A 26,620-nucleotide genomic window follows, 5' to 3' on the forward strand; every position below is an offset into this window, starting at 1 on the left:
AAAAAAAAAAAAACCTCTTGATCAATGCATCATGGAATTGCCTCAAAACAGAAATGGACGCCTTTCTCACAAGACTTGGCGCGCAAGCCATGAACATGGCCATTCGGTCCGGTATAGCTTTGACATCAACCTATGCGGTTCAGCAATGTTCTCGGCTTCTCAAAACAGTCGATGATAGGGCGATCCGCACAGAGCTGAGGTTATTGCAGCAGGAACTTAATGAGAGGATCAAAGTATTTATATCTCTTCAGTCTTCAGGGTTGACTGTCGGCCGAAAAAAAGAGTCCATTTCAAACTGACTTGAGTGAGACGTTCACCTCGACAGATAATTTCACCCGCCATTGACTTGATCGAGTTCAAGTAGGTCCAACACTAAGCGTCCAACCAAATCAGACTTACTCACATTGTTCACACCACTAACTCACAAACTGCAGAGCTGGGAGAGGTAACGTCTTCCTCGAGAACGCTGTTCCTCTAGCAAAAGGCCTCCGGAGAAGCATCGTTGCCCTCGGTAAACGACTCGAAGATGTCGCCTGCGCCGAGGAAGAGGCCCAACAACACGCCAGTGGTGCCAGAGCACGCTCACGGACACCGGAGTCTCAGGCGGCGGAGCTACGAAGCATAATCAGCGAGATGAAATCCCTCCTTGGCCGTATCGAGCGTGACGCCCACATGCTCCAGTTCGCCATCAGCGCATCCGGCGAGAACTTGTCAACTTCGCTGCCCCCGGGTGTCTCGCCCTCTCGCCTGATGCAGGCCAGCACCTTTTTGAGCATCGGAGACACGCAGTTTGCCAGTGATCCCTATAGGCCGGCCCAGATAGGGCCTTCATTCACCCTCTCGCTCTATCTGTTGTTCATGGGCCATAGCAAGACTGAGGCGCGTGTGAGACCCGCGGAGAGCAACGCATTATCAACTATAGATTCTGGCAATTCTGTCAGTAGTAGCACCGATCATGACGATGAGCCCTATGGCTTCCAAGAGGGCGAGCGAAAGCCATTGTGGCAGGAGGTCGCGCACAAAGCCCGCGTCAGGCTTTGTCGTATTCCCCCTGACTGGAAGTTTGATCGCGAAAGGGGCTATGTTCCTCTGCCCTCACCTCACACGCCATTCAGAGGTCAAAGTGCGCAGTCCGACTATTCATACTCGGCAAAAAATGAATTCTCATATCACCTGGAGATAGTTGAGGACCTGGACGATGGCCGTCTCCATGACGAGGACGGCAGCTTCTTTGACGATATGCCAATGGCAGGAATACGAGAGTCTATACCAGTCCACCAACTCTCCAAGATATTCTACACTAACACAGGTAGAATCCTGAATATTGGTCAGGAATTGGCACCTGACAACAACCCGGCCTTGCTACTGAAGCGAGATTTAACGGCAACCACTCCCAAACAAGTCATTGACGAAATTTTACACAGCGTTGAGGAGGCGGCAACGGACGCGGACGAGACGGAATATCAGAACGAAGCACTGATGGACTCGCAGGACGAATTAGACTTGCAGATTCTTAGGGAGAGTAGCGGGCCGCCCTCCGAGAAAGCACCAAGTCCACATGGCCAACGGCGATCGGATTCGGCCCCAGCGCCTAAAAGCTCATACAGTTTTCCCAAACACCTCGATCCAGAGTGGATAGCTCTAGAAGTGTTCACAGAGATCGAAGATGAGAGCAGCTCCTCCACAGACGATGAATCGAGTGGCGACGACCAAGACTCGAGCACGAGCACAACAACCAAGAGCAGGCCAGACGTCAAGGACAAACGCTCCTCGCTGGATACGAAACTCATGCAACAAATCAGAGATATCTCTTTGCGGTCCGGCACAGCGTCGCCGCCGCACAGCGGTCGGGAGCTCAGGAAGACGGTCAGCCCAGAGTCGTTCGCGACCAGGTCGCCCTTTGGCTCCATCACATCCTCGCTCTCGCTGCTGGAGATGATGATACGTCTAGCCAGCCTCCAGGAATTCCAGCAGACATCCCACCTATCGATACCTGATCACATTCTCACCTTCTTTCTGGAGGAGACGGCAACGACGGGTCTCTCGGGCGAGGATAGGTGGAAGGCTAGGAGTGAGGCCAAGAAGAAGGTTGGCTTTGATCCATACCATGATGCCACAAACTAGACTACTTTAGACAGCTTAAAGCGAAGCGAGATGGCAGAGCTTTATTCTTTTTTTTCTCAAAAGCCGGCCAGCAGTCTTGTTGTTCACAACAATTCTCACCATAAATCCAACCCTCCACGACCGCTTCGTCTCATGAGTTACCACATGCCATACAGTAAGCATTCGACTGCATTTCTACTCCTATATCGTTTTCAGATCACTGCTTCGCAACCAACTAGCAGCTGAGTTGCGTAAGCCATTTGCTTGCCTTTTAGTATAATGACTACTGTGTTTTGCAACTGTGCTTTAAAGCAACCGCCATCCTTCCTACAGCTTACTGGAAGATCCTCGGTGCGCATGTGTACAAAGTAGCAGCAATTCAAACACCGATTGACAAGTTCCGAGTTGAACTTTTATCTGTTTAGTAATAGAAATGTCTTACTTGTTAAAGTTCTAGACGCTTTTGTTTATTTACGGTAAAAGCCCATCTATATGGTTTGTATACGCCAACTAGACTTTTACTAATGTCTGGAAATGAGAGAGAAAAGAAATCTGGCGAAGACGGACCCCCTTTACTGAGCCACTTGAAATAGGAAAAAATTAAATAAGGTCGTAATGGGGTTTTACAAAGAAAAAAAGAAAAAACAAAACCTCCGGTTTTGGTTGACAAAATGAGAGAAAAGACTCAAGATAGTATGAAAATGTTTCATGAGTAGACATGGGTATTGAACAAGATCAGAAAGAATCGGTATGATCTATCGCTTGTTGAAGTTCAGGAAACGGTTCTGTAGCAAAGAGAGTTAGGCCAATCAGTATACACCGAGGGGAGCTTTGGGATAAAAAAGGAGGGTTGGGTATAAACTCACTGCAACGAAAATAATGATGATGTTGCTCGCGCAAAAGGCAATGAAGATTCCAAGATCCCGCCACCTAGTATCGAACGTCATGCCGAGTGGCGTGTAGAACTGGTCGCCGACGCTGTAGGCACAGTATTCACATTGACTGGTGGAGCTGGGGTCGACAATGTATCCGTTACCGCCAGCGTTGAAGAAAGGCCTCATGTACTCTTCGCAAGAGCTACCGTTCGCGGGCGTAAACTTGTTGAGCTCTACCGGGGTGCATTTCACATCGAGTTCGTGCAGCCCAGTTGTAACCATACCGCCAATAAGACGAGTGAACGGGTCAAGCTGATATAGCCATTTGTATCCATCGGGCATTTGGGGGAACGGGATGGTAACACCGCAGAACAACGAAAAGGTGATCATCAAAAACGGATCCAGCTGGCTAGAGATAAATGTCGACGGGGTGATGGAGGCCAAGGCTTGGGCAAGTGTAATCGAAAAGAACTCAGTAATGAGGATCATGAAGAACTGATATCCAGCTCTCGAGCTATCAACGGGGAAGCCTGGCATATAGTAGAGCGGCAGGAAGAAGGCCACAGCACACAGGACGACGTAGGGCAGCTCTGCGAGAAGCATGGAAGCAGCAAAGGCGCTGCTGTTGTACATCTTGGACGATGACTCGCGGAAGAAGATGCCACGCTTGATGTGATACATGGCCTCAACCTGGGACAGAATCAGGGCTGGCAGGACAGTGACCTGGAACATGACGAAGACCTTGTACTGCAGAGAAGACCGCGAGTTGTCGAGCTGGAGATAGGTGAGTCCGGTGATGAGGGCAATGACGACGTGGTTGAACAAACGGGTGAAGAGATAGTTTGGAGAACGCCAGAGCGCGAGATTGGTACGGTGGCAGGTGACCTTGAGCTGGTGGCTCATGGGCGAGGCGTACTCCTTTTCGAGAGCCGCAGTGTTGTCGTTGGCCACATCTGCCTTGCGCTCTTCCTTGAGCTGAGAGATAGTATCCTTGACGTTGGCGTGCTCAGGAGACTCCTCCCAGATGTCCGCCCAATCACGGTCTCCAACACGAGGAGCGCTTCCGGCACCAATGGCCTCAAGCATGTACTCAGCAACGTTGTCGGTGGGTGAGGCCTCGGCGCCATGACGCTTGAGATAATCACGGAGGACGTTGGCATCCTTGCCAATGTCACCAAAGTAGACGCATCGGCCACCGCGCTGGAGAAGAAGGAGACGGTCAAAGTTCTCAAAGAGGGCAGAGTTGGGCTGGTGGATGGTGCAAAGAATAGCCTGGCCAGCGTTTGCGAGCTTCTTGAGGAAGCGCACGATGTTGAAGGCGCTCTGGCTGTCGAGGCCGGACGTGGGCTCGTCAAGGAACAAAAGAAGCTCGGGCTTGGCGGCAAGCTCAACGCCGATTGTCACACGCTTACGTTGTTCGACAGTGAGGCCAAATTCGGGCCATCCAATAATGGAATCTGCCAGATCTTCAAGCTCCAGTAAAGCAATCATCTCCTCGACAAAGGCGTATTTCTCCTCCTGGGGAGTCTCGAAAGGCTGCCTGAGATCGGCAGAGAACCGGAGGGCCTCCCGAACGGTTTGCGTGGGCTCGTGAACATCAAGCTGCTCGGCATACGACGTCGAACGCTGGAACTCCTTTCCGGGCTTCTTGCCGTCAACCAAAATGTCACCACCAATAACACCAATGTTCTTCCTGGAAGCAAGGACATCGAGCAAGGTAGTCTTTCCAGCACCAGATGCACCCATGAGAGCCGTTAGTTGACCAGGCTTGACGTATCCATACACATTGTTGAGCAACCGGCGGGTTCCTCCCGGGACAGGGACGTCGTAGGTCAGGTTTTCCCAAGTCAAAACTCGCTTCGACTCAATCTTGAGCTGGGAACCTTCTGCCTCAGTCTTGGAAGAACGTTGAGCCTCGCGCTTGGCCAGGAGTTTCTCGTTAAGCTCCTTGCGCTCCTTGTTTGGCTTCTGGTAAACCAGTGCCGAGTTACCTCCCATTCCGAATTCGACCAGCTCTCCCAGGACGACGTTCATGATCAAAAAGAAGACAACAAGGGCCATCACAATCCCAAAGTTGCGCCAGATGTCGTTCGGGTCGTAGGCAAAGCCTGTGCGAATATAGTCCGAGCCGGAAACTTCAAGAGTACCCGGCTTGGATCCAGGCAGAGTGCAAACCTGGTTCTCGGGGTTGTTATACCCTGGTCCGGACGGAATCAAACTCTCTGCTGTGCAGGTCATGTCTATTCTGCCGAACTCATTGCCCATCATGGAGCTGAACATCAGACCCAGAGGGTTGATCCAAAAGATCCAACGCAACCAAACCTTCTGGGACTGGTATTGAATGATGTAACCGGACGTTGTGATGAGGAGTGTGATCGTGACAACGGCAAATTTGACAGCGTAGTCGAAATCAATCGCGATACAACCAATGATTCTGGGTGCAAAGACGGATCAACGTTAGCTTTCAGTCGACATGACATGAGTGGGCGGACTCGAATGAGGCTGGTCGTGACTTACCGGAAGAACAGCGTCATTGCAATGTTTCCAAGCATAATGAACAGGAAAAACATGAAAAAGGCGCCGGCGCTGCGGAACAGGTTGGTCATGAAATACACAATAATGGAGAAGGCGAGGACCCTGGGCACACCAAAAGCCTGATCGACAAAGATCTGACCAATCCAAAGCGCACTGGGCCGATGGAAAGCGTATGCTTTGTGCTTGTTGACGATTCCGCGACCCAACATGGTTGAGCCGAGCTCAGCAAAGGCCTCGAAAGCGTTGAACAGGAGAGCAATGAACATCAGACCACCCTTGCTAAAGGAAGTGGCACTAGTTTGACCGAGGTTGATATAGAGTGTGCCGACGACGATGGCGATGAGAATGGTACGCATCCATGCGAGGAATAAGGCCGTTCGATCTTGCAGCTTCAGCACAGTCTGGCGCTTCATAAGGGCCCAGACTTGCTGGTGGAAACCGACAGTATAAACCGACTTCTTTGCACCGGTACGCTTCCCCTCTTTGACAGCGATCTTGAAATCCTCGTACTTTTGCTGGTCCTCCTTCAGAGATTCGCGGTATTCCACCATTTCTTGATCCAACCGCTTCGCAAAGTCTGACTTCTTGAAAGCCTCGGCCAGAGTCTCGGGGCTGTGCGGGGCGTTCTCGGGGCCGTAACCTTCGGAATAGGCGCGCTCGTACTCGTCGGTACAGCCAGTGACGTAGTCGGGGGTAGTCTGTCGAGGTCTTGGAAGGAAGCCGAGGCCCTCAAAGTACCCGCGGGCTTCGGTGGCCGGGCCGAAGTACACTTGCCGGCCAGCGTCGATGACAAGCACCTTGTCGAACAAATTGTAAATGTTCTCCGAAGCCTGGTAGAGCGAGACGAACGTCGCGGTCTTGTAGAGATTGGTCTGGATACGAAGGGACTTGATGAAGTCTAGAGCAGTACTGGCATCAAGACCTCGAGTGCTGTTGTCCCATGCCAGAATGGAACCAGAAGTAATCATCATCTCGGCAACAGAAACGCGCTTCCTCTCGCCTCCAGACACACCACGCACAAGGGCGCCACCTACGACGGTGTGGCGGGTATGCTCAATGTTGAACATCTTGAGTAGCATGGTGATGACGTCCTTCTTGAACTGCGCCTTGGTGATGCCAGCCGGAAGCTTGCCGGGAATTTTGCAGTCAAGCGCAAAGCCCAGAGTTTGCTCCACCGTCAGGGTCGCGTGGTGGATATCGTCCTCCTGGTTGTAGACGGCCTCCCCGCGGTATTTCTCAAACTCCTTGGCGGTGAAGGGGCCATATAACACATCACCAGTCACGCTGGTGTAGCCATAGCGCTGGTTGGTGATGCTCTTGAGAAAGGTTGTGCAGCCGGATCCCGGCTTGCCCAAGACCAAGACCATCTCACCAGGCTTGCAGACACCGCGGAAATTGTCGAGCAGCGTGGCCTCGGGCGCCTTGCCTCCCAGGCCCAGCAGCTTCTTGATGGGGTGGTAATAGTCAAAGAATCCGGTGATTGCATCGGGAAAGGTTTGTACGTAGTTTGTGAAGGCACTCATTCCCTTGACCGTTAGTTCGTCCCAATAAACTCCGATGTGCTTGGGACGGATGCCAGCCTCGCGCGAGGCCTGAATCCCTCCACGAATCCACGATTCCAGATCGAAGGGTTCGCTTTCAGAAGATGAAGTCTCCCCTAAATCCTCGCCATTGGCCTTCTCAGCATCACGCTCACGCTGAGAAGCGTGGCTCTTGCGCCGGCTAGCTCTCGACATGCCGGTGAGCTCCCTCTGCAGTTCAGCGAAGTCGGCCTCAGCCCGGGCCACCGAGACGCCGGACCCAACATTAGAAGTGCCGTTGGGGTTCTGCTGGTGGGCTGCCACACGCAACTCCTCGAGGTTGATGCTTGCATCGGCAGAACGCGGTGGCGTAGCGGTACCGACAGCTGTGTTTGCTGTAGAGGGAGCCTTGTGGCCCTCTCCCAGGCTACCGTCGTCCTTGGGTTTTTCATTCATGGTAAAAGGTATAAACGGTTATTTGCTGGCGGTGGAAAGCTGCTTGCCTTTTTAGGGCGGAAGCTACGAACTAACCCCAACCCGATGGGGGGTTTCAGCGGGCGTTCTTGACAGCTACGGGACTCTTGAAGAATGCGCAGTTATTACTCGAAGACCAAAAGATGCTGGAGAAATTCCTGAGATGGCACGACCTTCCACCAAAATCTGGCTCGGGGTGGCGGTCCTAGAAGTGCTTGGAAGATACAGGCAAGGCCAGTGTAACCCCAAAGTCGAAGCGCTTTAATAAGCACTTGAGGGAGGAGGGGTCAAGCTGTCAAGAAGGTGAGAGATGTTATGTACCAAATGAGTGAAGGTTTGTCATCGACCGAATCTCGGAGCTCGGTGCTAACCGGGGGGGCGGCGGCTCTTTACTTTTAAGGTATGACCTGATGCGCGCCAAGGCCACCGATGGGAGAAGCGGTGGACGAATGCGGGAAACTAGGATACCTAGCACAAGGGAAACAGTAAAAAAATTCGGATGCAGGCTTATTTAAAAATGAGATCTATGGACATGAAAGGTGAAATAAAAAGTCCCTGGGCAACGAACGAAACCTTTGCCTCCTGACCCACATTCCGAAGGGATGCTTGCAGGGGAAAAAAAAAAAAAAAGTGTATCCTTTCTTTAGGAAAGACCATCTCTGAATGTCCTAGCGTGCAAGGGGGGGAGAGCAGGCAACGAGGTCTCAGAGCTATCGTTGTGCTGGTAAGGCAATTTGTTTGTATGGACATTGTATTGGTAATCGGAAATCCTGCTAGTCGGCTCGGGGAGAAGAAGCGGCCCGCGTTATCGCAGGGGCAGGCTTGCTGTCCCGCCAGACCCCATCAAGTCATCTCTTCAATGGCACACAACGGCGCGCCCTTTCCGGGGCTGCTTGCCAAGTTAGCACCCCTGTTCGAATATATTCTATTCGCTTGGTGCGGCAGATATGATTGGTTGGCTAGCGTGGTGGGATCCATAAGTAATACTGGGTGTGGCCTTGTCATACCAAAGTGCAGGGTCCTGGAAATTTGTTGCGTCTGACGGGGGGTTCAATCAGATGTAGCTAGATAGATGCATTATGAATCACTCCGGGTCCTTGGGAGACTGTGGTGATCAGTACCCAGAATTAGTCTAGACTAGACTTGGATGTTTACGTATAATAGTCTAACTTTTGGTCTATTTCAGCGCATCCAGGACACGTGTGAATAGGCTAGAAAGCGTGCAATCAGCCCGTTGAGTTCCAAAATACTTGGCCGATTCGCAGGCTCAAGAATTGGTTATTCTCATCTCAGGTGTGTTTGACAGATCAAAAGCCTGCCTGCCATACGGTTCATGTTTACCCCGTATTATATCCATGGTTGGGGCCCACCCGGAGAAGACCCGAGAATTCTTTCGTCCGACGGCCGATTTTCTACTTCTAGGTAGGCGAGGTAGGGCACCAAAATTACTCAGCCTTTCCAGATAGGGCAGCCTTCTGTGAGTATCCTTGATCTAGATTTGCGGGAAAATTATCACCACCAGATCAGCACAACCAATAATACTATCTGGACAAGGTGTCGTAAAAAGATGTCTCCACATCCATCGGCACCATGCCCGTACGTATGTGCCGCGCCAATCTGTTGAAATGATGCAGTAAGATATCATCTGTTTGTTAAGAATTACTCACACGCCGCCCGACGCCGCCTTTAGCCTCCTAGCCTTATGTCCATCTTCTGTCCATCGCATGCTGCTTCTGACGCGACAAAGAAAGCGACAAGGCTAAGTAATAATTTCCATACTTGTAACGTGGCTTGCGTGGTGTCGTGTTGCTTCTGTCGGATTCTCGGGCGTTAAGAACAATCCGGAAGCCTAGCCCACATGGAGAAAGCGCGTGGAGCGCCGACCCACGGTTAGCAAAGCAAGCTACCGCAGGACCTATGTGCGGTAGATAGGTGACGGTAACTTGCTTACCTGGTGTTGGTTGGTACCGTAATTAACACAGTATCAAACCCATGTTGTTACTCATTGTCCAAACCCAAACTAACATGCTAGGACTTCGAGTCGCCGGGCGTTTACATTGAACATGTTTCCTATCAGATAGGGTTTAACCTGTCTGGTATCGCCAATGACCTCAGGATTATGCTTTTTGATCGATCAGCTCAAGCCCATTCGGTGTCAGTGGGATGTTTCTACTAGACTAGAGCTATGACTTGCACCTCCAATTTTGGCTAAGAGTTGGCAGTCCACCAACAGTTGTTCTCATTCGAGTCATGGTAGGCAGACTCGCAGGGCTAAAGAATAACCAATTGAATTTTCTTTCCAGGTATATCCGATACGACAAGTGACAGCAAGGAGGCTACCTAGGTAAATAGTAACCCTGCGGGGGAGCAACAAGATAAAATACCATCGAAATTCCGGTTCTGGAACGCTCCACCACCCACACAAGCAACAACAGGCAGGACCTGACTGGGACTGTTTCCGCTCTCCAAACAAAAGGATCCGTTCTTGTGCTCCGTCCTGATTCATCTCCACCTCCCGAATTGCCATGTGTTTCCCTACCTACTTCCATTGTGGACCCTTTGCTCCCACCAGGATCGCTTTTTCAGATTGCTAAGCAACACCACTGCCAAGCCAAAACAACTTGAAATTAAGTCTTACCCGCGGGGCCATATATTTTAGCGGACACAAGCATCCCCCGCCGCCGCCTGAATCATCTTCGGTAAATTCCTTTTGATATTACTGGATTGGGCTTTTTTTTTTCTCTTTGGCCACAGATTGACGAGAGATAAGCCCTTTTGGATCTGCCTGGGATGCTGCGGGCTAGATGGAGGGTAGCATTACATAGTACGGGCACAAACTGTCACGTCAGGGGAGGGCTTTACTGTACCATATACAATACTCTCAGACCCATTTGTACCAATACTGTAGGTGCATCATCTTAGTGTCTGACCCCGGCATGTCAAGTCTGACAGAAAAGCAGTAGGATGATCCCCACGACTACTTTCATCTAGATTAGATTGGGACCCACGTTGTGTGCTTAAGAAAAAAAAAAAAAAAAAAAAAAAAGAATTCGTCGGAAATTTCTCGAAAGAGTAGAAATTTGAGGTGTGTTGTGGATTCTGTTGATGCACGGTTGACCCGAGCCAAGGAATTAGGCGCAGGTAGGAGACATGGAATGCCTACGGATTTAGGCCGCAAGCAAATCATTAAATCCGTGTAATTGTCCCCACATCACATCAGACGTGGACTGGCTTCGTTACCTACCGGGTAAATATCCGTACCTTTACACTTTGTTGCTTCTGATTGCTGGTAAACACCTGGTTCGGCAACGATAAAAAAAAAAAGAAAACAAAAACCTCGTTCTGTGCACTGTGCACTCTTTAAAGGCATATCTCTCTATATGTAGCTGGCTTCGTGTTCCATTCTTTTTTTTTGGGACCCTCATTAATAACATCTCCACCGGAAACGACAGATGGTCTAAAATTCCGAGTATAGAAGCATACGTAGTATGAGATACCGTATGAAGTCAGCCACCCCGCCCCTTAATAGCCACAAGCAAGCTGACGGGATCCAAGGAAAAAAAAAATACAAAGAAATAAGTGACATCTTACGCACGGGCTTTTGTTTTAAACATGCAACGCCAATATCCATCGTATTGTTACTTCAGAGACGTGGCCAGGACTCAAAGCTCGAAACGGGGGAAAGGGCCCGCGTTTTGTCATCAAACAGAAACCACAGAAAGTTCAAGGAAACATGAAAAAAGTGATATTGTGTATATGGTAGCCCATAGTGCCATGACAACGCCGGAGGGGATGCAGAGACGAGATATGGCGCTGGGAAACGTGCGCCTGGAGACATTATGTGATAAGAATGAGGATTTGTAGTGTGCCATCGGAGCCCGTTCCCGCAATACGACATATTGGGCAATGTACTCTGGTTCAATGGTCTTCCATGCGCGGCTGGCAGCAAACGCTGATACGTTGATTTAGAGTTGGACGAGCCGCCCCCGCCGCCACTCACAGCCAATGAAGTCTTGGCTCATGTGCAAGTCAATGTCGGTTGGGTATATGGATTCACAGTTCCGATTCTGCCCCGTTTGTTTCCGTCACTGCCATTGGACTCCCATTCTGTTGCCTCCTCTGTTGTCGAAGCCGTGCGTTTCCCGCCGGTCGTCTTCGCGACGACGCCCCATTTCGATTCATGTTCAAATCTCCCTCCTCGTCATCCGTGTCCGGGTGCTCCTCGGCGTATCTCTTTGCCTCATCGAGCTCGGTCACGTCTTCGGGCTTGTCACGCAGCCATTGCATCCGGGGGCCTGACCGTGCGACCTCGGATACGCGAAACCCGTAGATCCTCGGCTCGTATATCTTGCCACGGCCAAGGCCCGGCGCAATATTACGCGCGTGGAAGCCGTTAACCACGACGCCGCCGGCGTCTTCTCCCTGCAGCCGCATGCTACTCATCGAATGTGAACCGCCTGACAGCGCATCGGCTCCGTGTTTAGTCAGGTCGAACTCGGGGAAGGTCATGAGGAAAAGCGCGCCAAACGTTCTTCCGAAAAATGCACCATCCACAGTCTGGAACCGACTGTTAGGCGGGACGTATACGTCCAGACAGCTCGGACAAAAGAGCTTGACCGTTCCGGCGCCTGGTATGTCCGACAGCCCAACAGGCAAGGTCCTGGCCAAATTGCAGTTGGTCCGCGGACACGACCCGAAGTGGCCAAGCTCGTATTTTTCTGACATCTGCTGGATGCCGGCTCGCGAGCATATGAATCGTTGATGAATTAGGCCGTACAATAGCTCGGCTGACGACTCGATCATGGAGAGATCGCTCGCTATGCGACTGTGGTTGCGGCGCTCCCCGTGTCTCGTTGCTGCGCCTACCCCGTCACCGGACTCGTCAATCTCGTCCTCTTCTTCCTCGTCCTCCTCGTCTTCGTCGTCTTCGGGCTCGACATCCAAGATCATCTACATGCGCGCAACATCAGGGAAGGGTTAGTCTCCGACCCCTTTTGTTATAAAAGGTACGAGTTTTGTCCTATGTTGAGAGCAAGGGAGAAATAAAAAGTACCTCCAGTGCCTCCTTGTACATGGGAACCTGTGTTTGCAGCCCCGTGAGGTTGAAATCATCCTCAATGAATTCTTCCGACACCTCTGCAAAGTACTCATGGCCGATAAGACTGCAGAAGGAGGAAATCCATGACTCTGGCGTTCCCGAGGAAGTCGACATTGCGACCGAGAAGAACGCGCTTGGCAGGCAGCGGGACCTGTATGACGGTGAAATATCAAAGTCGCTTGTGTCGTTGGTGGTAGGGGGGGTTCGATGGGATGTTGCAGTCAAGCAGGGTGAGCCAGACGCGCGCTTCTCGTAAGTGCTCAGCGGGGTAAAGTCGCAGGCATAATCGGTCGGGTCGAACGGGTTATCAGGGCAGATTGGCGTGGACGACCCCGATGCGCGAGGCGGTCAACTGCAAAATTTAAAAAAGAACAGAAAAAAAGGATGGGTTGAATGATATGTCTGGCAAGATAATTGTGAGCTTGCAAATGATAAAAAAAAAAGCTTGATTGCCAACGCAAAAGGTTCGTCGCACACCGAGTTATAAAAGATTTATGACAAGATTGATGTTTTTCTGCGCGCGCAGGTGTATTGTGCACTTGTCCAGGCCGCCTAATTGATTCCCCCCGTGGGGCTGGGATTCGTCTGTAGGCTGGAGCACAGGCATGGATGGTCACCAAGATGGAGAATTAATCGGGCTTACTGGGCGGTCAGGTCTGCGACAGTCATCAAGTGGTCCGTGCCTCGAGGTCGGTTGGCAAACGCATGGTCACATGATGTGGTCCCTTTTACGCGTCCCAAACCTCAGTCGCCAACGCGTAGTGATGTCAGGGATTCCATTACAAAACTCACCTTGACATATATTCCATTTCTGTTCATGTTTAGGATGGAAGGTTGGGGATCTTACTTCTCACCATGAAGCCGGTCCCATGGCGTCATTTGATTCGAGGCGCTGCTCTTGACACCAACGAAATCTCGCTAAGTCACTTCCAACAACACTTCTTCCAAACGGGACTGCCCGTTGTCCTTAAAAATCCCCTGCCTATCTCACCCGGCAATGCTCGCAGTCTTGCGCCCGACTATGAAGCTCTTAGGCCAATCGACGGCTTGCCTGCAAATTCCGGGCTGAGACTATGGAAACAAAATACCATCCTTACCAAGGACAAATCTGAGTATTCTTGCCATCAACCGCTTTGGCAATGTTGGGACACTGCCTTTGGTGGAAATCACCATACATCATGTCCATTTGAGATTGGCATATCGAGGCGAGAGCAGCCCGGTTTGGCAGACTTTCTTCTGTGGCTACGTGCAAGGCTGCCAAATATCCCTCGAGATGGCACTGCTGATCATCAATTGGGCGATCAAGACATACAGTTGGAAAACCTACTCTCTGCTGAACTCCGCAACTGTACCCCTGGTTCATCCATGATCCGCTTCGAAGGTCCAATAAGTCTCTTTAAGCTTGCAGTAATGTACAACCATGCCTCGCTAAGCTCTGGTGGTCAGCCACTCGCCAACTTCTACGTTGCGCAACTGCCAATCGTAGATTTACCTCCGAATCTGCAAACAGCATTAGCTCCACCTCGTGTTGTCCTAGAGGCAGGGAAAGGGGACGTGTATGGAGGTAGTCTAGTAAGTTCCGAGGTCCTAGTTGAACTGCCCAATGAAGCGGATAAACTAACCACAATGGCAGTGGATGGGTTTAACACCAACCAAGACATCCTGGCATCGAGATCCCAATCCCAATATACTTTCACAATCTGTGGGCAGTAAAGTGGTCAGGATGATGCCGCCAAGGCCGGGTGAGCGCGTTTTCCATGACGTACAAAGTCGACTCGGAGCTATAACCTCCAACTCCCGAATCCGTGGCATGGAATTGTTGGACGGCCCAGAGGCTACAGCCCTAGATGATGCCGTATGGGGCCCTGATGCGGACCGGATGCCGGAGATGGTCGAAGCCACACTGGATCCAGACGAAAGTCTCTTTATCCCTCAGGGTTGGTGGCATAGCGTCAAGAGCTTCAACCCCGGAGCTGCGTTCAGCGGTTTGCTTAACGTATCCGTGAATTACTGGTTTCGCTGATCCAGATAGGCATCACATTCGTACAGCGTTTAGCTTCATCGATAGCAGAAATAACGTTGGGGTATTGTGTCAATTGAATATCTCAAGCAAAAAAAAAAAAAAAAGACACTGGAAATAATATCAAAAAGCTATCTGAGATTAACACGGCAAGGCAGATAGAATTCTCCCGCGGATATACCACAAGAACAATCCTTGCTCCAACGGGGCAGTACTTGGCGTGTAGAAATGCAATACGGTTAATCATTAAACACTCCCAGAAATTCATTCCATCATTGGTCAACTCGACTTGAAACCATGCTCTAATCGCATGCCCGCATCTTCATTAAATCTCCCTTTTCTCAAACTTTGGGGTCAGGCTCAACTGGGTTCGTCTTGGGCTTCTCAGTGGTCGTGGCACCACCACTGGCAGGCACCGTCCCAGGAACGGCGGCGGGCGAATCCGAAGCACCATCTTTCGGCTTCTCATTGCCAGCACTACCGGTACCTAGGATCTTCTCCAGACCAGCAGCCCTGGCCGCGCTACCACCGGCATCCTGCTTCTTGAGTTCAGCAAGCCGGCGGGCCTCGGCATGGATGTCTTGAACCTGTTTAGACGATTGCGTGTAGAAGTCAACGATCTTCTTGCCGGTCGGGGTGCTGGCAGCCTTCTCGAAGTACGAGTTGAGGCCAGAAAGCAGAGATGTGGCTCGGGTGGTGATGCCGTAGCTTTGGTCGGCTGTCTTGGCACGATCGGTGGCGTGGTACTTTTGGTCAAGGTTCTGAAGAGTGCCGACGAACCGCGACGAGACTCCGTGCTGCTGGTCCAAGTCGATGGCCTTTTGAAGGGCCGCGTCGCCGACCACGTAACCGTGAGCAAGGTACTCAGCCAAAATGCGTGCTCGTGGCTTATCCTCTTGAGTGATCTCATCCGAGTCACGGTCTGCGTTGGTCTTTTCAGGGTGGGCACCGTCACCGACAGGCGAGTCGGTAGTAACCGAGATGTGAGAGGGACCGAGCTGGGTGTTGTTGAGTAGCAGGGCTGTCTTGGCAGCTGTTTCCTTCTCGAAGACGACGGTAGCGCTCTTGGTATCGCCCTCGGCGTTGACCTGAAGATCCGTGATCTTGCCGCTGTCATCGAAATAACCAGTCAGCATATCGTCGTCCAAATGCACGTTTAGGCTTGGGCTGACTCGACCCAGGTTAGGATGGGACGGAACTTTGGAAAGCTTACCAGAAGGCAAAGAAGTCTCGAATCTCCTTATCGTCGGTCTTGGCCGAGATGTTCTTGACCGTCACTGTGTTGGTCATTTTGAACGATGTATTAAATCGCAGTGATTGATTGTGGTACAATTTGTTGTCCGGTTTTTGGGTTGTCTGCTCAATTTTTTGTGGTTTCGATAAATTAGGTGAAAGGTATTCCAAGGTGAGGTACTGAAGTAAAGGAAACGTAAGGAAACGGAGGTATTTAACAGGCGTGCTGCGTTCGCGTGCTTGCTGCCAACGGGAGGTTAAGAAGCATAATGGTACGGTGGGATGATGGCTTAGCAAGGGGCCGCAGGGAGGGAGGGGCAATAGAACAACGTCATCGTTCGACCGCAATTGCGTTGGTCCCTTCAATGTGCCTGCCCGCTGATTGGGTGGCAAACTCCAACAACCGAAAAGGCTCTGGTCCATTCTAGGCCCGAATCAAGAGTACTTTGGAGGAAAGAAATAACTGGCGGCAATTGTTTTGTACATCCAAGTTATAAGCTTTCTGTCAATCTTTTTGATATTCCTTAAGATACCTCCCTACCTACAGATGTAGAGCTGCATTTTCCAGCCCCACCTCTGCTCCTGGTCGCTCAATGACGATGATCTACTGCGGAAGTATTTGAATGGGCATTTGCATGTGATGGCCGTTTGTTTCCATGTACGAGAGGATTGGCGTGCAGTTTTGTGAACAGAAAATATAAACAAATGCGATCATGACCATTCGTGACTTTTAATTAAATTGAGCTGCTAACTCTGCGTTTGCGCCGCACCGACTCCACCAAGGAAAGCAATGTATGTGCTTCTAGACCAGGCGCATTGAATTCTATCTTCATTCTTAAGGATGCGGCTTCGTGAACTTGTCTTTAACTGCTTCTTCCATAGGTCCCTTTGGGTTCGAGGAGAGATTCTGTGTGTGTAGAGCCGGTCAGTGTTCTGCTCTGCTCAAGGGAGAAAGAAGCACACTGTGCGACAAAGTTTATCGTACCTCCAGTTGGTCCTTGTTGGACTTGTCCTTGTCCTGAGGCGTGTCTTGGAGACCTTGACCCGAGCCGGGGGCGTCTTTGAGCTGAGCACCAGTCTGGGTCTCGGGAGGAGGTGACTGGCGACCTTCTTGAGACGACATCTTGATTGTAGCTGATTAGGTAAGGCGGTAGGTAGTTTGAAGGAGTTTGTATCCTGGGGAGTGATTGCAGTTCGAATGATTGCTTGGGGAGAATGAAGAACTTCGAGAGTATTGGCCGCTTGGAATCAATCTACCTAGGAGATGGGCCAGGATTAAATATAAAGACCATCGTCTTCCAGCTCCAATTGTTTTCAAAGATTCCACCACACCCTGCTGCATGCAGATGATGATCAATTACATCACCACTACATAACTCATTGGCAACCGCTGCTCAGTAAGATAGGGGCCGGGAGTTGTGTGAGAACAGCCAGCCCCACCAGACCTACCTTGTGGAGTGCAGCCGAGGAACTGTGGGCTGCCAAGCTGCCCAAGGTACTGACTGCCACAAGTGCAGCAAGTGAGCGATGCAACCAAGCACTGACGTGTATTGGGAGTACTCTGCGACTTCCTATGCAGCCTAATGCCTCAGCAAAGAGAAGAAAATAAGTGGATGCAGCGCTGCGTAGTCTAACGAAAGCCACAAAGACAATTCTCCACTGTTATGAGGTGGATCAGGTCGCCTATCTGGTTGGGTGGCTCCGCGTAAGAGTGCCATTGAGTGCCATTTAGGTGGAAGGGGTTAATTATGCTAAGTAAAGCTTGGGCGAGTAAAACACCTACAATGCCTGATGTTCAGGTTCCTTCCAATGGTAGAAACTATTTTCGTTACTCTTTCTCCCGCTGATAGAGTGGATGCAGGGGCGCAGAGCCGACGAGCAGGCCCCACAGTCCCCGCTGGATCGGCTTATTTCACAATTCACGCCCAGGAACACCCTCCCTTTGACACAGCCATGGGCGAATCACACAAGCCCAAGTCGAGACTTGTTTACGGTTCGCATGAAATGGTCGTTCAGCGAAGGACAAGTGCCTCAAAGAGACACGCAGGCTCCAGGAAGTAGTGTTTGTTTTTGTTTTGTCCTGTTCTGTTGCTGTTTTGATGCTGCTGCTGCAGCGGATCACAAGCATTTCCCCTCTGTACTGCAAGCGCGCAGCTAAAACACAGCAAACTCGCCCGCCCAGCGTGCCTGTTTATTTCATCTGTGACTGGGCGACACTTTTGCGATCGACAAGAAGCACACTCTCCACTTGTGAACCCGCAAACCGCCAACTGTCCAAAGCTCGAAATGCCAGACCTCAAAAACAGTGTTCCGTCAGTCCCTCACACGATGAGCGAAACCCGTCAACTGTCCTCGCAAGCAATGCCTCCTCCGCCCGTGGCACGGTCGCCCTCCCTCAATATTCTTCCCTCGAACCAAACGGCCCACACATCTGCTACGACGTCGTCCTCCGCTCTTGCTTCACCGCAGCTTCCACCAGCTGCAGTCGCGTCCAACCTGAACTCGGACAACGCCGGAGCTGGGCCCGGTCCGGGACCGATACGGCATCCGCGTCCACTGACTGCTGCCGAGTTGCATCTACAGCTGGAGAAGGAACAGGAGGCTGTGGTTAGTTGCTCAAACCTTACGATAAATCATACCCGTGAAGCCTTGACACTTGGTAGATGCTGCTGCGTCCCACTCTTGCAGCCAAAAGAGGACTAACGTCAAATGGCTTTACCAGGTCAATCGTCTTACCCGTGAGCTGTCAATTCTTCGGGCAGCACAGAATGCCTCAGTTGTCTCCAATACGTCGTCGACCTCGGCCAGCGTTAGCGGCGCCGAAGGAACCCCTGCCACAGACTTGATCTCGGGTTCCGGTTTCTCGATCCCCTCGACGAGCGGACGCCGGCACCACCGTACATCTTCCAGCCATAGTGCACGCAGCCAGGCCATCATGGGAACATCTTTTGGGGCTGGTTCGATGGTTGGAGGCGGGCCCTTGCCAGCTCCTGCAGGTCGGCCTTCTGCCACTAGTTTGAGCAGACAGAACAGCACTGCTTCGCGACGCAGCCGGGCTAGTTCTCCAATACCTCCCGTCCATCACTCGAACCCGATCGACATTGCGCCCGGTGGTGGATACTTCCAAAGGGGCCAGCCTCCTATGGCATCCAGCTATGAACTGTCCCCTGGCTTGATGCAGGCTACACACCGGTATGAGGAGGTAGCTTACTACCGAACAGAACTCGAATCTGCGAAGCGAGAGAATGAAATCCTTCGCCGTCGCATACAAGAGCTTGAGCGAGCCGTCAGGGATCGTAGGACCAGTGACGCCGGTCGAACGCGGTCGGAGAGCGTCTCGACAACGGCAAGTGTGGCAGCCAGCACCGGCGGCGGCGTGACGACGACAGGAACGGGTGTCAGGGGCGGCAGCGGTGTGGCTGTGGCAGGCCGCAGAGAGGGTGTTGGACGGGAGCGGGTTGTGAGCGTGGCTGGCAGTGTCGCTGTTGGTGTACCAGAAGACGAGGTTCGTGTGGGTGAGAGCGCTGCCAGCGCTGGATTGGGAACAGCACAATCTGGGGCTGGTGTTGAGAGATCGACAACCTGAGACGCCATGATCTTATTGAGGTGAAAGCGAAGAGTGTTAGTGTAGCCGGGATTATGACGCCTCGCGCGGTATCCGAGATCATACGCTTGGTAAAAGCTATGAGTAAAGGCCAGCAAAATGCGATATATTTCTCCCTTCCAGCCAAGACCATTTGTTGCAAAGCAGTTTTCTTCTCGTCTCGTTGTTCTGCTTTCATCTGCTCTATTCTTTTGTGATGCGATTCCTGATGATCCAACGAATTACCTACAGCAGACACTGAGACAAGAGAATATGACTGTTTGATTTTGCTACCTGAACCTTTTTGTTAATATGATCGACTGTTCAATCAGCTGTGCCCAATGCTTGAAACAGAAGGGCTGTGGTGGATGAAGATGTAAGAGATTAATAACAAATAGTCCAATAACATGATAGATAAGTCACAACCTATGTCAACCATAAACGCAGATAGTTTTAGCGGCATGTCAAAACTAGAGTCTGTTCTCTCTGGAGGTTTCGGAATTCAGACAACCACGACTCTGACTGTGTTGTATTATTGCCGGGGTTCTTCCATGTGGCTCCCACCAGTCCAAGTCCCTGTTGCCTTTTGGTTAATGAGATTTCCAAAAGTCTACGCAAGAATTTTTAAGTATTTATGCGAGTTTAGGTTATTTTAACTGTTCTCATCATTTGGCGCCGGGGCCACGTGGTCGTAGCAGTTCAAGTAGATATTGTTGCATACTTGTCTTGTCCCTAGGGAACGCCATTCAGAAAACGATCATACTTGGAAATTATATCAGGGTTATAGAGACAAGCTTCGTACAATCACTTGCGAAGCGAGCGGGCAAAGGTTATCAAATTTGAACTACTTAGGTGTGCTACTTGCCAAGGGTTATCTGGACGATTTAAGCTTATATAAAGCTAAAATAAAATAATAGAAAAGAAATAAGGGCAAGGGAAAAGGGAAAGTCCAGCAGATTGCAGCAGCACGATGGTAACAAGAACCTCTTACATAGGCCATTTTGTACAAAATAGTACCCAAATCTCTAGTTTTACATATACGGTTCTTAGCGAGGATGCCAGGCAGTTGCGGAACTGCCAGGTGAGGCAACTCCGTCGGAAGGGAGCTGTGGGGGCGAGTGTTTCGTATGCACATAATCTGGCACATGGGTTACTCCAATATCTGCGGGTTTAGCTCAGTTGGGAGAGCGTCAGACTGAAGTTCACTTCAGCCCTACATCTGAAGGTCATGTGTTCGATCCACATAAACCGCATTTGCTTTTGATTTTTTTGATTTTTTTTTTTGCTTTCCTTTTTCCACCTTGAACTTTCTATTTTAAAACCAACTACACGAAATATTACTGAATTCCAATAGTGAATGTTGCTAGCGGCTCGTTCGTTGAAATTTTTTTGCTCAGCCATGAATATAATACACAATTCTACTAGTATTATGCTTGAGCTTGTTTAAGGATTATATCGCATTTATCTTATGTTTCTGCATAATCGATTTATATCTGTGTATTTGTATTCACTGTCGACTCTCATAGTGTCGTTAAATTTCAACATTTTTCCTACGCGAAAATGCTTGCAAGATACCACAAAATTCGACTTCCCATTTGGTTTGGCCGTTGTGCTGTCTTTGCCCTCTTCGCGAAAACCCAAGCTACAATGCGCCGTACCAGTTGGACATTCGTAGGTGCCTGGTCAAATGTTCACCCTTTCTATCACCTTATCTAATACTTGGACAAATTAAAGTCTTTCAACCTTTATTTCAGGCCTTCCCTCACATGTTTACCGGTGTCTCAAACTCAGATGGGGTAGCAACTATAAAGCATTGGTGATTAACCAATCAGTCTCTTTCTTTACCACAATTCTTAATGGACATAGAAACATTCTGGCTCCTGTTATATCAAAAGATGTTTGGTAGTGTGATGGAGCTCCATGGAGCAATCAAGCCTAATTCATGCTCATTGTGACCCTAGACTTGTCTCCACCAGAGTTCATGAGTCTCTTCTCCGAGCTTCATCTGCAAATCCTTTCTCCGTCCTCAGGCTGGTGCTTTTTCGTTCCCCCCAGAAGCGCATGGTTTGTATCACTGACAACATGGGATTAGCGATCAGTGTGTTTGTGGAGGAGAGGCCATTGATGACTAGAACTAGTGATCGGGTCTTGGGGGTTGGGGATTCGGCATAATCTCTAAGGCCGAACTGGCCTGGCCATCTTGGCATGATTTGGCGGTGGGTGCTTTTTTCCCCTTTTGCTTTTTGGGGAATTAAAACTGCTCCTCGCATCCTCAATGGCTCATTCTTCATCACTTTGCTCTGAAATCGGTGTAATTTTTATCCTCCTCTCTTTCTTTTTTTTTTTTTTTTTTTTTTTTTTCCCTTTAGCTTGGCTCATAATTGAGATCACTGCACACCGTTTTCTTACTTCAAGATACAGAATGAGACATTCGCGGAAAGTCTGGCCGTCATTCATGGATCTCTTCCGGGTAATTACCCTCGCATGGGGAAAAAGCGTAGCGGATGGGGTTGGTTGCACTGCATGTAGATTAGGGGGGGAAAAAGCACACCAAATTGGATCGCCGATATTCTTGGGGGAGGGGAGGGGATCTTACATGGCTTACATGGTGCACATTATTCGCCTAGGCATGGAAGCCGGCTATAAAGCTTGAATATCTCGCATGCACCATGGCCAGTCGATTGTGGTAGACAACCAGCGCTGGGGGGTAATCTGCAAACCCAAACTTGGTCAATGGCTAAAATGGCTACTCGGGCTTTCTTTGCGGTTGCCTGCCTTGTAATTGTCACTGTATCTGGTGCACAAGAAGTTCAAGGCCGCGGCACGACGCTTCCCCTGACGGTCGACCTTGGTTACGCTCTCTACCAAGGCGTGGAGGATACTGCCAATGGACTGAGCGTCTGGAAAGGGTAATTATACAATACAGCTTATACGAAAGCAACGTCCCTCAAAAAGAAAAAAAAAAGAACGCCTGGAACAAATCAAAAAGATTCAGACTCATAGTCAGTTTCACACAGGATCCAATTCGCAGCCTCTCCCACAGGAAAGCTGAGATGGCAGGCGCCGCGCGTGCCCGAGACAAACAGGACTGCGGTCCGGTCTGCTGCCGACTTTGGACCCGTCTGCCCCCTGCAGTTCCCGGCCCCGTCGCCGCCGCCCTTTGCCCCAGGAAACGAGGACTGCCTGTACCTGAACGTGTACGCGCCGAGCAGGACGGCGGGTGCGGCCAATGGTACGACTGACGGTCCTGGTGCTGCCACCACTGCCTTGCCCGTCTACGTCTTCATCCACGGCGGTGGATACGGGGTCGGAGATGGCAGGATGCCGATGGAGGCCTTGGTGGCTGCCAATGGGAACAGTTTTGTTGCTGTGACGATACAGTACAGAGTGAGTATTCTGCTGCCTTCTTTTTCTTCTTTTCTTTTTCCTCTTTCTTCTCACAAATGAGTGACCTTTCTGATCATCAAATAAAACATCTCACCCACAACAGATCGGCGCGTTTGGCTTCGCAGCATCGCCAGAGATAAAGGCCAAGGGCGTCCTCAACGCAGGACTGCTGGACCAGGAGTTTGCGTTGAAGTGGGTGCAGCGCCATATACGAAAGTTTGGCGGAGACCCGAGACGCGTCACCATCGGCGGGCAGTCTGCGGGCGGCGGGAGCGTTATGCTTCTGGCGGTTGCAAGAGACGGTGTGCTGGGCGAGCAGCTTTTCACCAATGTGAGTTTTCTTTTTTGGTTGTTTCCAAGGCGCTTGATTCTTATTTGGCTATATACAAGCTTTTTTGAAAGAAATACCTTTCCATCTCATGAAACACTGACAATGCCCCTAACTTGAACAAAGCTCATCCCGGCATCGCCATATCTCCCTACGCAGCCACGCTACGACGATAGAGTCATCGTTGAGCGCTACCGAGCTTTTGCGAGGTTGGCTGGGTGCCCGACGGATGGACTTGCGTCTTTTGACTGCCTGGTTGCGGCGGATACCTTGACTCTGCAGTATGCTAACTCGAACCTGACCGTGGGCAGCCTGATTCCATACTCAAACTGGTAAGTCATCAGCGCGTGCTTACAACTATCACTTTGCTTTTCAGAAGTTTATGAACATGAGAATTGTATACAATCAACGCCAGACTGACACTACGCTTCTTTGTCTCTCTTTAACAGGGCCAACATCCCCGTCACAGATGGAGAGTATCTCACCGCGCCTGCAAGCCAGCTTCTGTCAAAGAAAAAGCTCAACGGTAGAAGGCTACTCACTGGGGTAAGAAGTCCTCCTTGTCTCTGCATGCCACAGTCATTATATGTAACAGGTCCGATCAGCTAACTGCCTACCATTCAGATGGTCGCCAACGAGGGATCTCTTTTCCCACCGAGAGACATCAACACAGAAGATCGTCTCCGCGCATTTATCAAGCAAAACTTTGTGAACTTCTCCGAAGAGCAAGTGACGGCCGTTCTTGATGCATACCCCAGCGTTTCGGGCCCAGACGACCCAAACAGCCCCCGATTCGAAACAGACGGCCTTGGTCCCGCCACGGCTGTCAACGTCAGCCAGGCCGGAACCGGACATCAGCAGCGCGCCTATGTTTGTTTCACCCTATTTCTTAACCCCTATTCGTTCCATGTTGAAGCTGTGATATCGAGGAATCACAGAGTAAAGCTAACTGCGGAAAAAAAAAAACAAAACACCACCGAAACAGAACATATATGCCGAGGCCACGTTTGTCTGCCCCGCCTACTGGCTTGCCGATGCGTTTAGCTCCTGCTCCGGGCGTGAGAGCTACAGCTACCAGTTCTCAGTTCCCTACGCGACACATGGTCGGGATAATGCAGCTATCTACGGGCCGGACCACCCGAGCCACGGCCCTGATTTCAGGCTTGCTTTCCGCCGTAAGTCTTCCCGTCTCGCCTGTTTCTCGCGAGAGGAAATAATTAGTCTAGAGTAAAAAAAAAACTGCATAGATCGTGCGAAAGCTGACTGACATTATATAATCTTCACAAAAAAGGAATCTTTGGAAGCTTCGTCCTCAAAGGAAACCCATCCATCTCCAACGGCGTGGCCAACGGAGCGTCTTCGTCGAGCCCAGACGCACCCAACAACGCAACCATGTGGCCGAGGTGGAACGCCGGACATCGGCAGATGCTCAACCTAAATCAGACGGGTGGGACACCGTACTCGGCCGTGGTCGACGGCGCGACCGTGATCGAGTTTACGGGCCCGAGCTTGCGGAACGACTTTGACCTCGTTGATGCCTACTCCTGGGAGGGCGGAAGGGGTGCGAGGTGCGACTTTTGGCAGACGCTCAACGCTGTTATTCCCCAGTAGTGAATGCCGAAAGGGGGCGTAAACATGGCTTCGGTACTTTCTTGGAACTGAGGTTGTGAGGTCGTGAGGATGGAGAATAGCTGGAGGTGAACGCCATGATGACTTTTTAGGACTTTGCTTTAACTTTGAAGCGTTATAATACTTGTTTTTTTTTTGTTTACCAGTTATAGTTCTAGAGATACATATCATTAGACCCGTTTTATGAGAATAAGTCGCTTCGGCTTATCGAGAATTATATCAGCCAAGTATCTGTGTTTTGGAATTTTGTTTTCACCTCGCTGCGATAGGAGTCACTGAAATATTTGCCTTGAAAAAAAAAGTACAAATATGCAGGTAAGCAATGACATAACCAAGATAAATACGGACATATGCAATGTTTTCCTGAAATACAAATAATCTCACTTTAACAGAGCGCACAGAGCTATCATATACCAGCATAGTAATGCGTGCGTGTGATTGAGTAGGGATAAATGATTAAGCTAATCTAGCATATATCGCTTTTCATTTTTGACACAAAAGACTGTCAACCAGTCACCTAAAAAACACATCTAACGACCTAAGTCCTTCCCGCACCTGGAAAGCCCGGGATATGATACAGATTTGGCGGGGACATGCCCGAATACCTCATGGCGGCGCGAACGTACAGGGCCGTGAGCTGCGTGTCGACGACCACGACGGCGGACCGCGGGAAGATGCTGACCGAGTGCAGACGGAGCACGCCGGCCGTCCGGTTCAGGAACCTCGACATGCCGCGGACGTAGTCGTCCGCGCTGCCCGCGTACAGGTCTCGCATGCCGATGAATATCCCGGGGCTGTCCTCGTGGTCTGCGGCTAGGTTGTGCCAGTACACGTCGATGGTGTCGGCGTCATCTGCGGAGCGGCGTGTCGACTCGCAGCGGCTGTATCTTCGGCTCCTGCTTGTTGGTTCCCCGGAATGCCGGCTACAATCGGGCTTGGGATCATCCTCACTCCGTACTGGCTGCCACCGCCAGTTGGGGTTTCGTGGGCCCGGGTCCCGGATTATGGAGCAACCTGTCACTGGAGATGAGTACAAGTTGGAGCTTGGCTGTTCGCTTCCGGATGCATACCCCAGTGACCTTGATACCCTTTTAGCTGCGGGGCATTCCGTGCCAGGCGTTTCACTGCCCATGGAATTTTTTTCCTGCCGGGTGTTTGCATTTTCAGGACAGCTACTGCTTTGCGGTTTTCCTTGCGGTGCCAACATGGCAAGAAGTGCAGCTTAGAGTGAGTGATTGGAAGAATCGATTAGGTCTCTCGAAAATTATCTCGAGATCTACCTTGTTGCTAAACCTGGAATGATTAGTTGGTCAAATTGGTAAGGTAGGTAGGTGTATATATAACTCCTGGCGCAAGTCTTCTGCAGTTCAGAAGTCCCTGGAGATAGAGACATTGTGCCCTTTAAGTACACGCTGGGAAAGAGGAATAGCATTGGCTTCTGTGACGGAGTCTCCGAATAGACGACTGCGTTGGGTCAGATTTGTTCGTGAATCAGAAACAAAAATGGCAACGAGTAGGCATTGTGCCTGTGCATAACAAATTCGCTGTTCGGGCGTTGACTGGAGCTTCTTGTATATAGATACTGCCCGTCTTGGTGAGAATAGTATTAGGCTGGACCAGGTCAATAGGCCATTGAGAATTTCACTAGGCATCTTGCGACTAGCACTAACCGAAGGAAGCACACATTCTTGGATCGGCGAACATTCAGCAAGATTACCAAGGACCTCCTCAGGCTACCATGATGTGTAACCACTCCAGGTTGAAGAATACACGCAGCCTGACTGCATTCTGGGTCAATGGCACTTGATCCGACAATGCGTAATGTCAAGTGAGCG

The 26,620-nt window shown here is 50.6% G+C and overlaps 9 protein-coding genes across 9 annotated transcripts; 4 read left to right on the top strand and 5 right to left on the bottom strand.

The window, feature by feature from the left end:
• Window positions 1–53: 53 nt before the first annotated feature.
• On the top strand, window positions 54–2,124 carry PpBr36_08721 (uncharacterized protein; the record flags this gene model as incomplete). Its single annotated transcript, XM_029895848.1, has 3 exons — window positions 54–233; window positions 326–360; window positions 435–2,124. 3 exons carry the CDS (start codon window positions 54–56, stop codon window positions 2,122–2,124), a joined length of 1,905 nt encoding a protein of 634 aa, XP_029746830.1.
• A 734-nt stretch (window positions 2,125–2,858) lies between these two features.
• Window positions 2,859–7,489, bottom strand: PpBr36_08722 (uncharacterized protein; the record flags this gene model as incomplete). Its single annotated transcript, XM_029895849.1, has 3 exons — window positions 2,859–2,888; window positions 2,970–5,412; window positions 5,496–7,489. 3 exons carry the CDS (start codon window positions 7,487–7,489, stop codon window positions 2,859–2,861), a joined length of 4,467 nt encoding a protein of 1,488 aa, XP_029746829.1.
• A 4,071-nt stretch (window positions 7,490–11,560) lies between these two features.
• PpBr36_08723 (uncharacterized protein) lies at window positions 11,561–12,719 on the bottom strand (the record flags this gene model as incomplete). The annotated part of the gene is made up of 2 exons (XM_029895850.1): window positions 11,561–12,457; window positions 12,561–12,719. 2 exons carry the CDS (start codon window positions 12,717–12,719, stop codon window positions 11,561–11,563), a joined length of 1,056 nt encoding a protein of 351 aa, XP_029746828.1.
• Window positions 12,720–13,460: 741 nt separating this feature from the next.
• On the top strand, window positions 13,461–14,628 carry PpBr36_08724 (uncharacterized protein; the record flags this gene model as incomplete). Its single annotated transcript, XM_029895851.1, has 2 exons — window positions 13,461–14,177; window positions 14,239–14,628. The coding sequence occupies 2 exons, from the start codon at window positions 13,461–13,463 to the stop codon at window positions 14,626–14,628; spliced, it is 1,107 nt and encodes a 368-aa protein (XP_029746835.1).
• A 338-nt stretch (window positions 14,629–14,966) lies between these two features.
• PpBr36_08725 (uncharacterized protein) lies at window positions 14,967–15,915 on the bottom strand (the record flags this gene model as incomplete). Its single annotated transcript, XM_029895852.1, has 2 exons — window positions 14,967–15,792; window positions 15,839–15,915. 2 exons carry the CDS (start codon window positions 15,913–15,915, stop codon window positions 14,967–14,969), a joined length of 903 nt encoding a protein of 300 aa, XP_029746834.1.
• A 778-nt stretch (window positions 15,916–16,693) lies between these two features.
• Window positions 16,694–16,981, bottom strand: PpBr36_08726 (uncharacterized protein; the record flags this gene model as incomplete). Its single annotated transcript, XM_029895853.1, has 2 exons — window positions 16,694–16,765; window positions 16,844–16,981. The coding sequence occupies 2 exons, from the start codon at window positions 16,979–16,981 to the stop codon at window positions 16,694–16,696; spliced, it is 210 nt and encodes a 69-aa protein (XP_029746833.1).
• Window positions 16,982–18,144: 1,163 nt separating this feature from the next.
• Window positions 18,145–19,444, top strand: PpBr36_08727 (uncharacterized protein; the record flags this gene model as incomplete). Its single annotated transcript, XM_029895854.1, has 2 exons — window positions 18,145–18,465; window positions 18,581–19,444. 2 exons carry the CDS (start codon window positions 18,145–18,147, stop codon window positions 19,442–19,444), a joined length of 1,185 nt encoding a protein of 394 aa, XP_029746832.1.
• A 2,739-nt stretch (window positions 19,445–22,183) lies between these two features.
• Window positions 22,184–24,767, top strand: PpBr36_08728 (uncharacterized protein; the record flags this gene model as incomplete). Its single annotated transcript, XM_029895855.1, has 8 exons — window positions 22,184–22,350; window positions 22,459–22,828; window positions 22,932–23,159; window positions 23,283–23,488; window positions 23,606–23,702; window positions 23,781–24,026; window positions 24,142–24,331; window positions 24,448–24,767. 8 exons carry the CDS (start codon window positions 22,184–22,186, stop codon window positions 24,765–24,767), a joined length of 1,824 nt encoding a protein of 607 aa, XP_029746827.1.
• Window positions 24,768–25,323: 556 nt separating this feature from the next.
• On the bottom strand, window positions 25,324–25,917 carry PpBr36_08729 (uncharacterized protein; the record flags this gene model as incomplete). The annotated part of the gene is made up of 1 exon (XM_029895856.1): window positions 25,324–25,917. The coding sequence occupies one exon, from the start codon at window positions 25,915–25,917 to the stop codon at window positions 25,324–25,326; it is 594 nt and encodes a 197-aa protein (XP_029746826.1).
• Between the last annotated feature and the right edge of the window lie 703 nt (window positions 25,918–26,620).

Source organism: Pyricularia pennisetigena, chromosome 5 (genome assembly GCF_004337985.1).
Source record: "Pyricularia pennisetigena strain Br36 chromosome 5, whole genome shotgun sequence".
NCBI classification, from domain to species: Eukaryota; Fungi; Ascomycota; class Sordariomycetes; order Magnaporthales; family Pyriculariaceae; genus Pyricularia; species Pyricularia pennisetigena.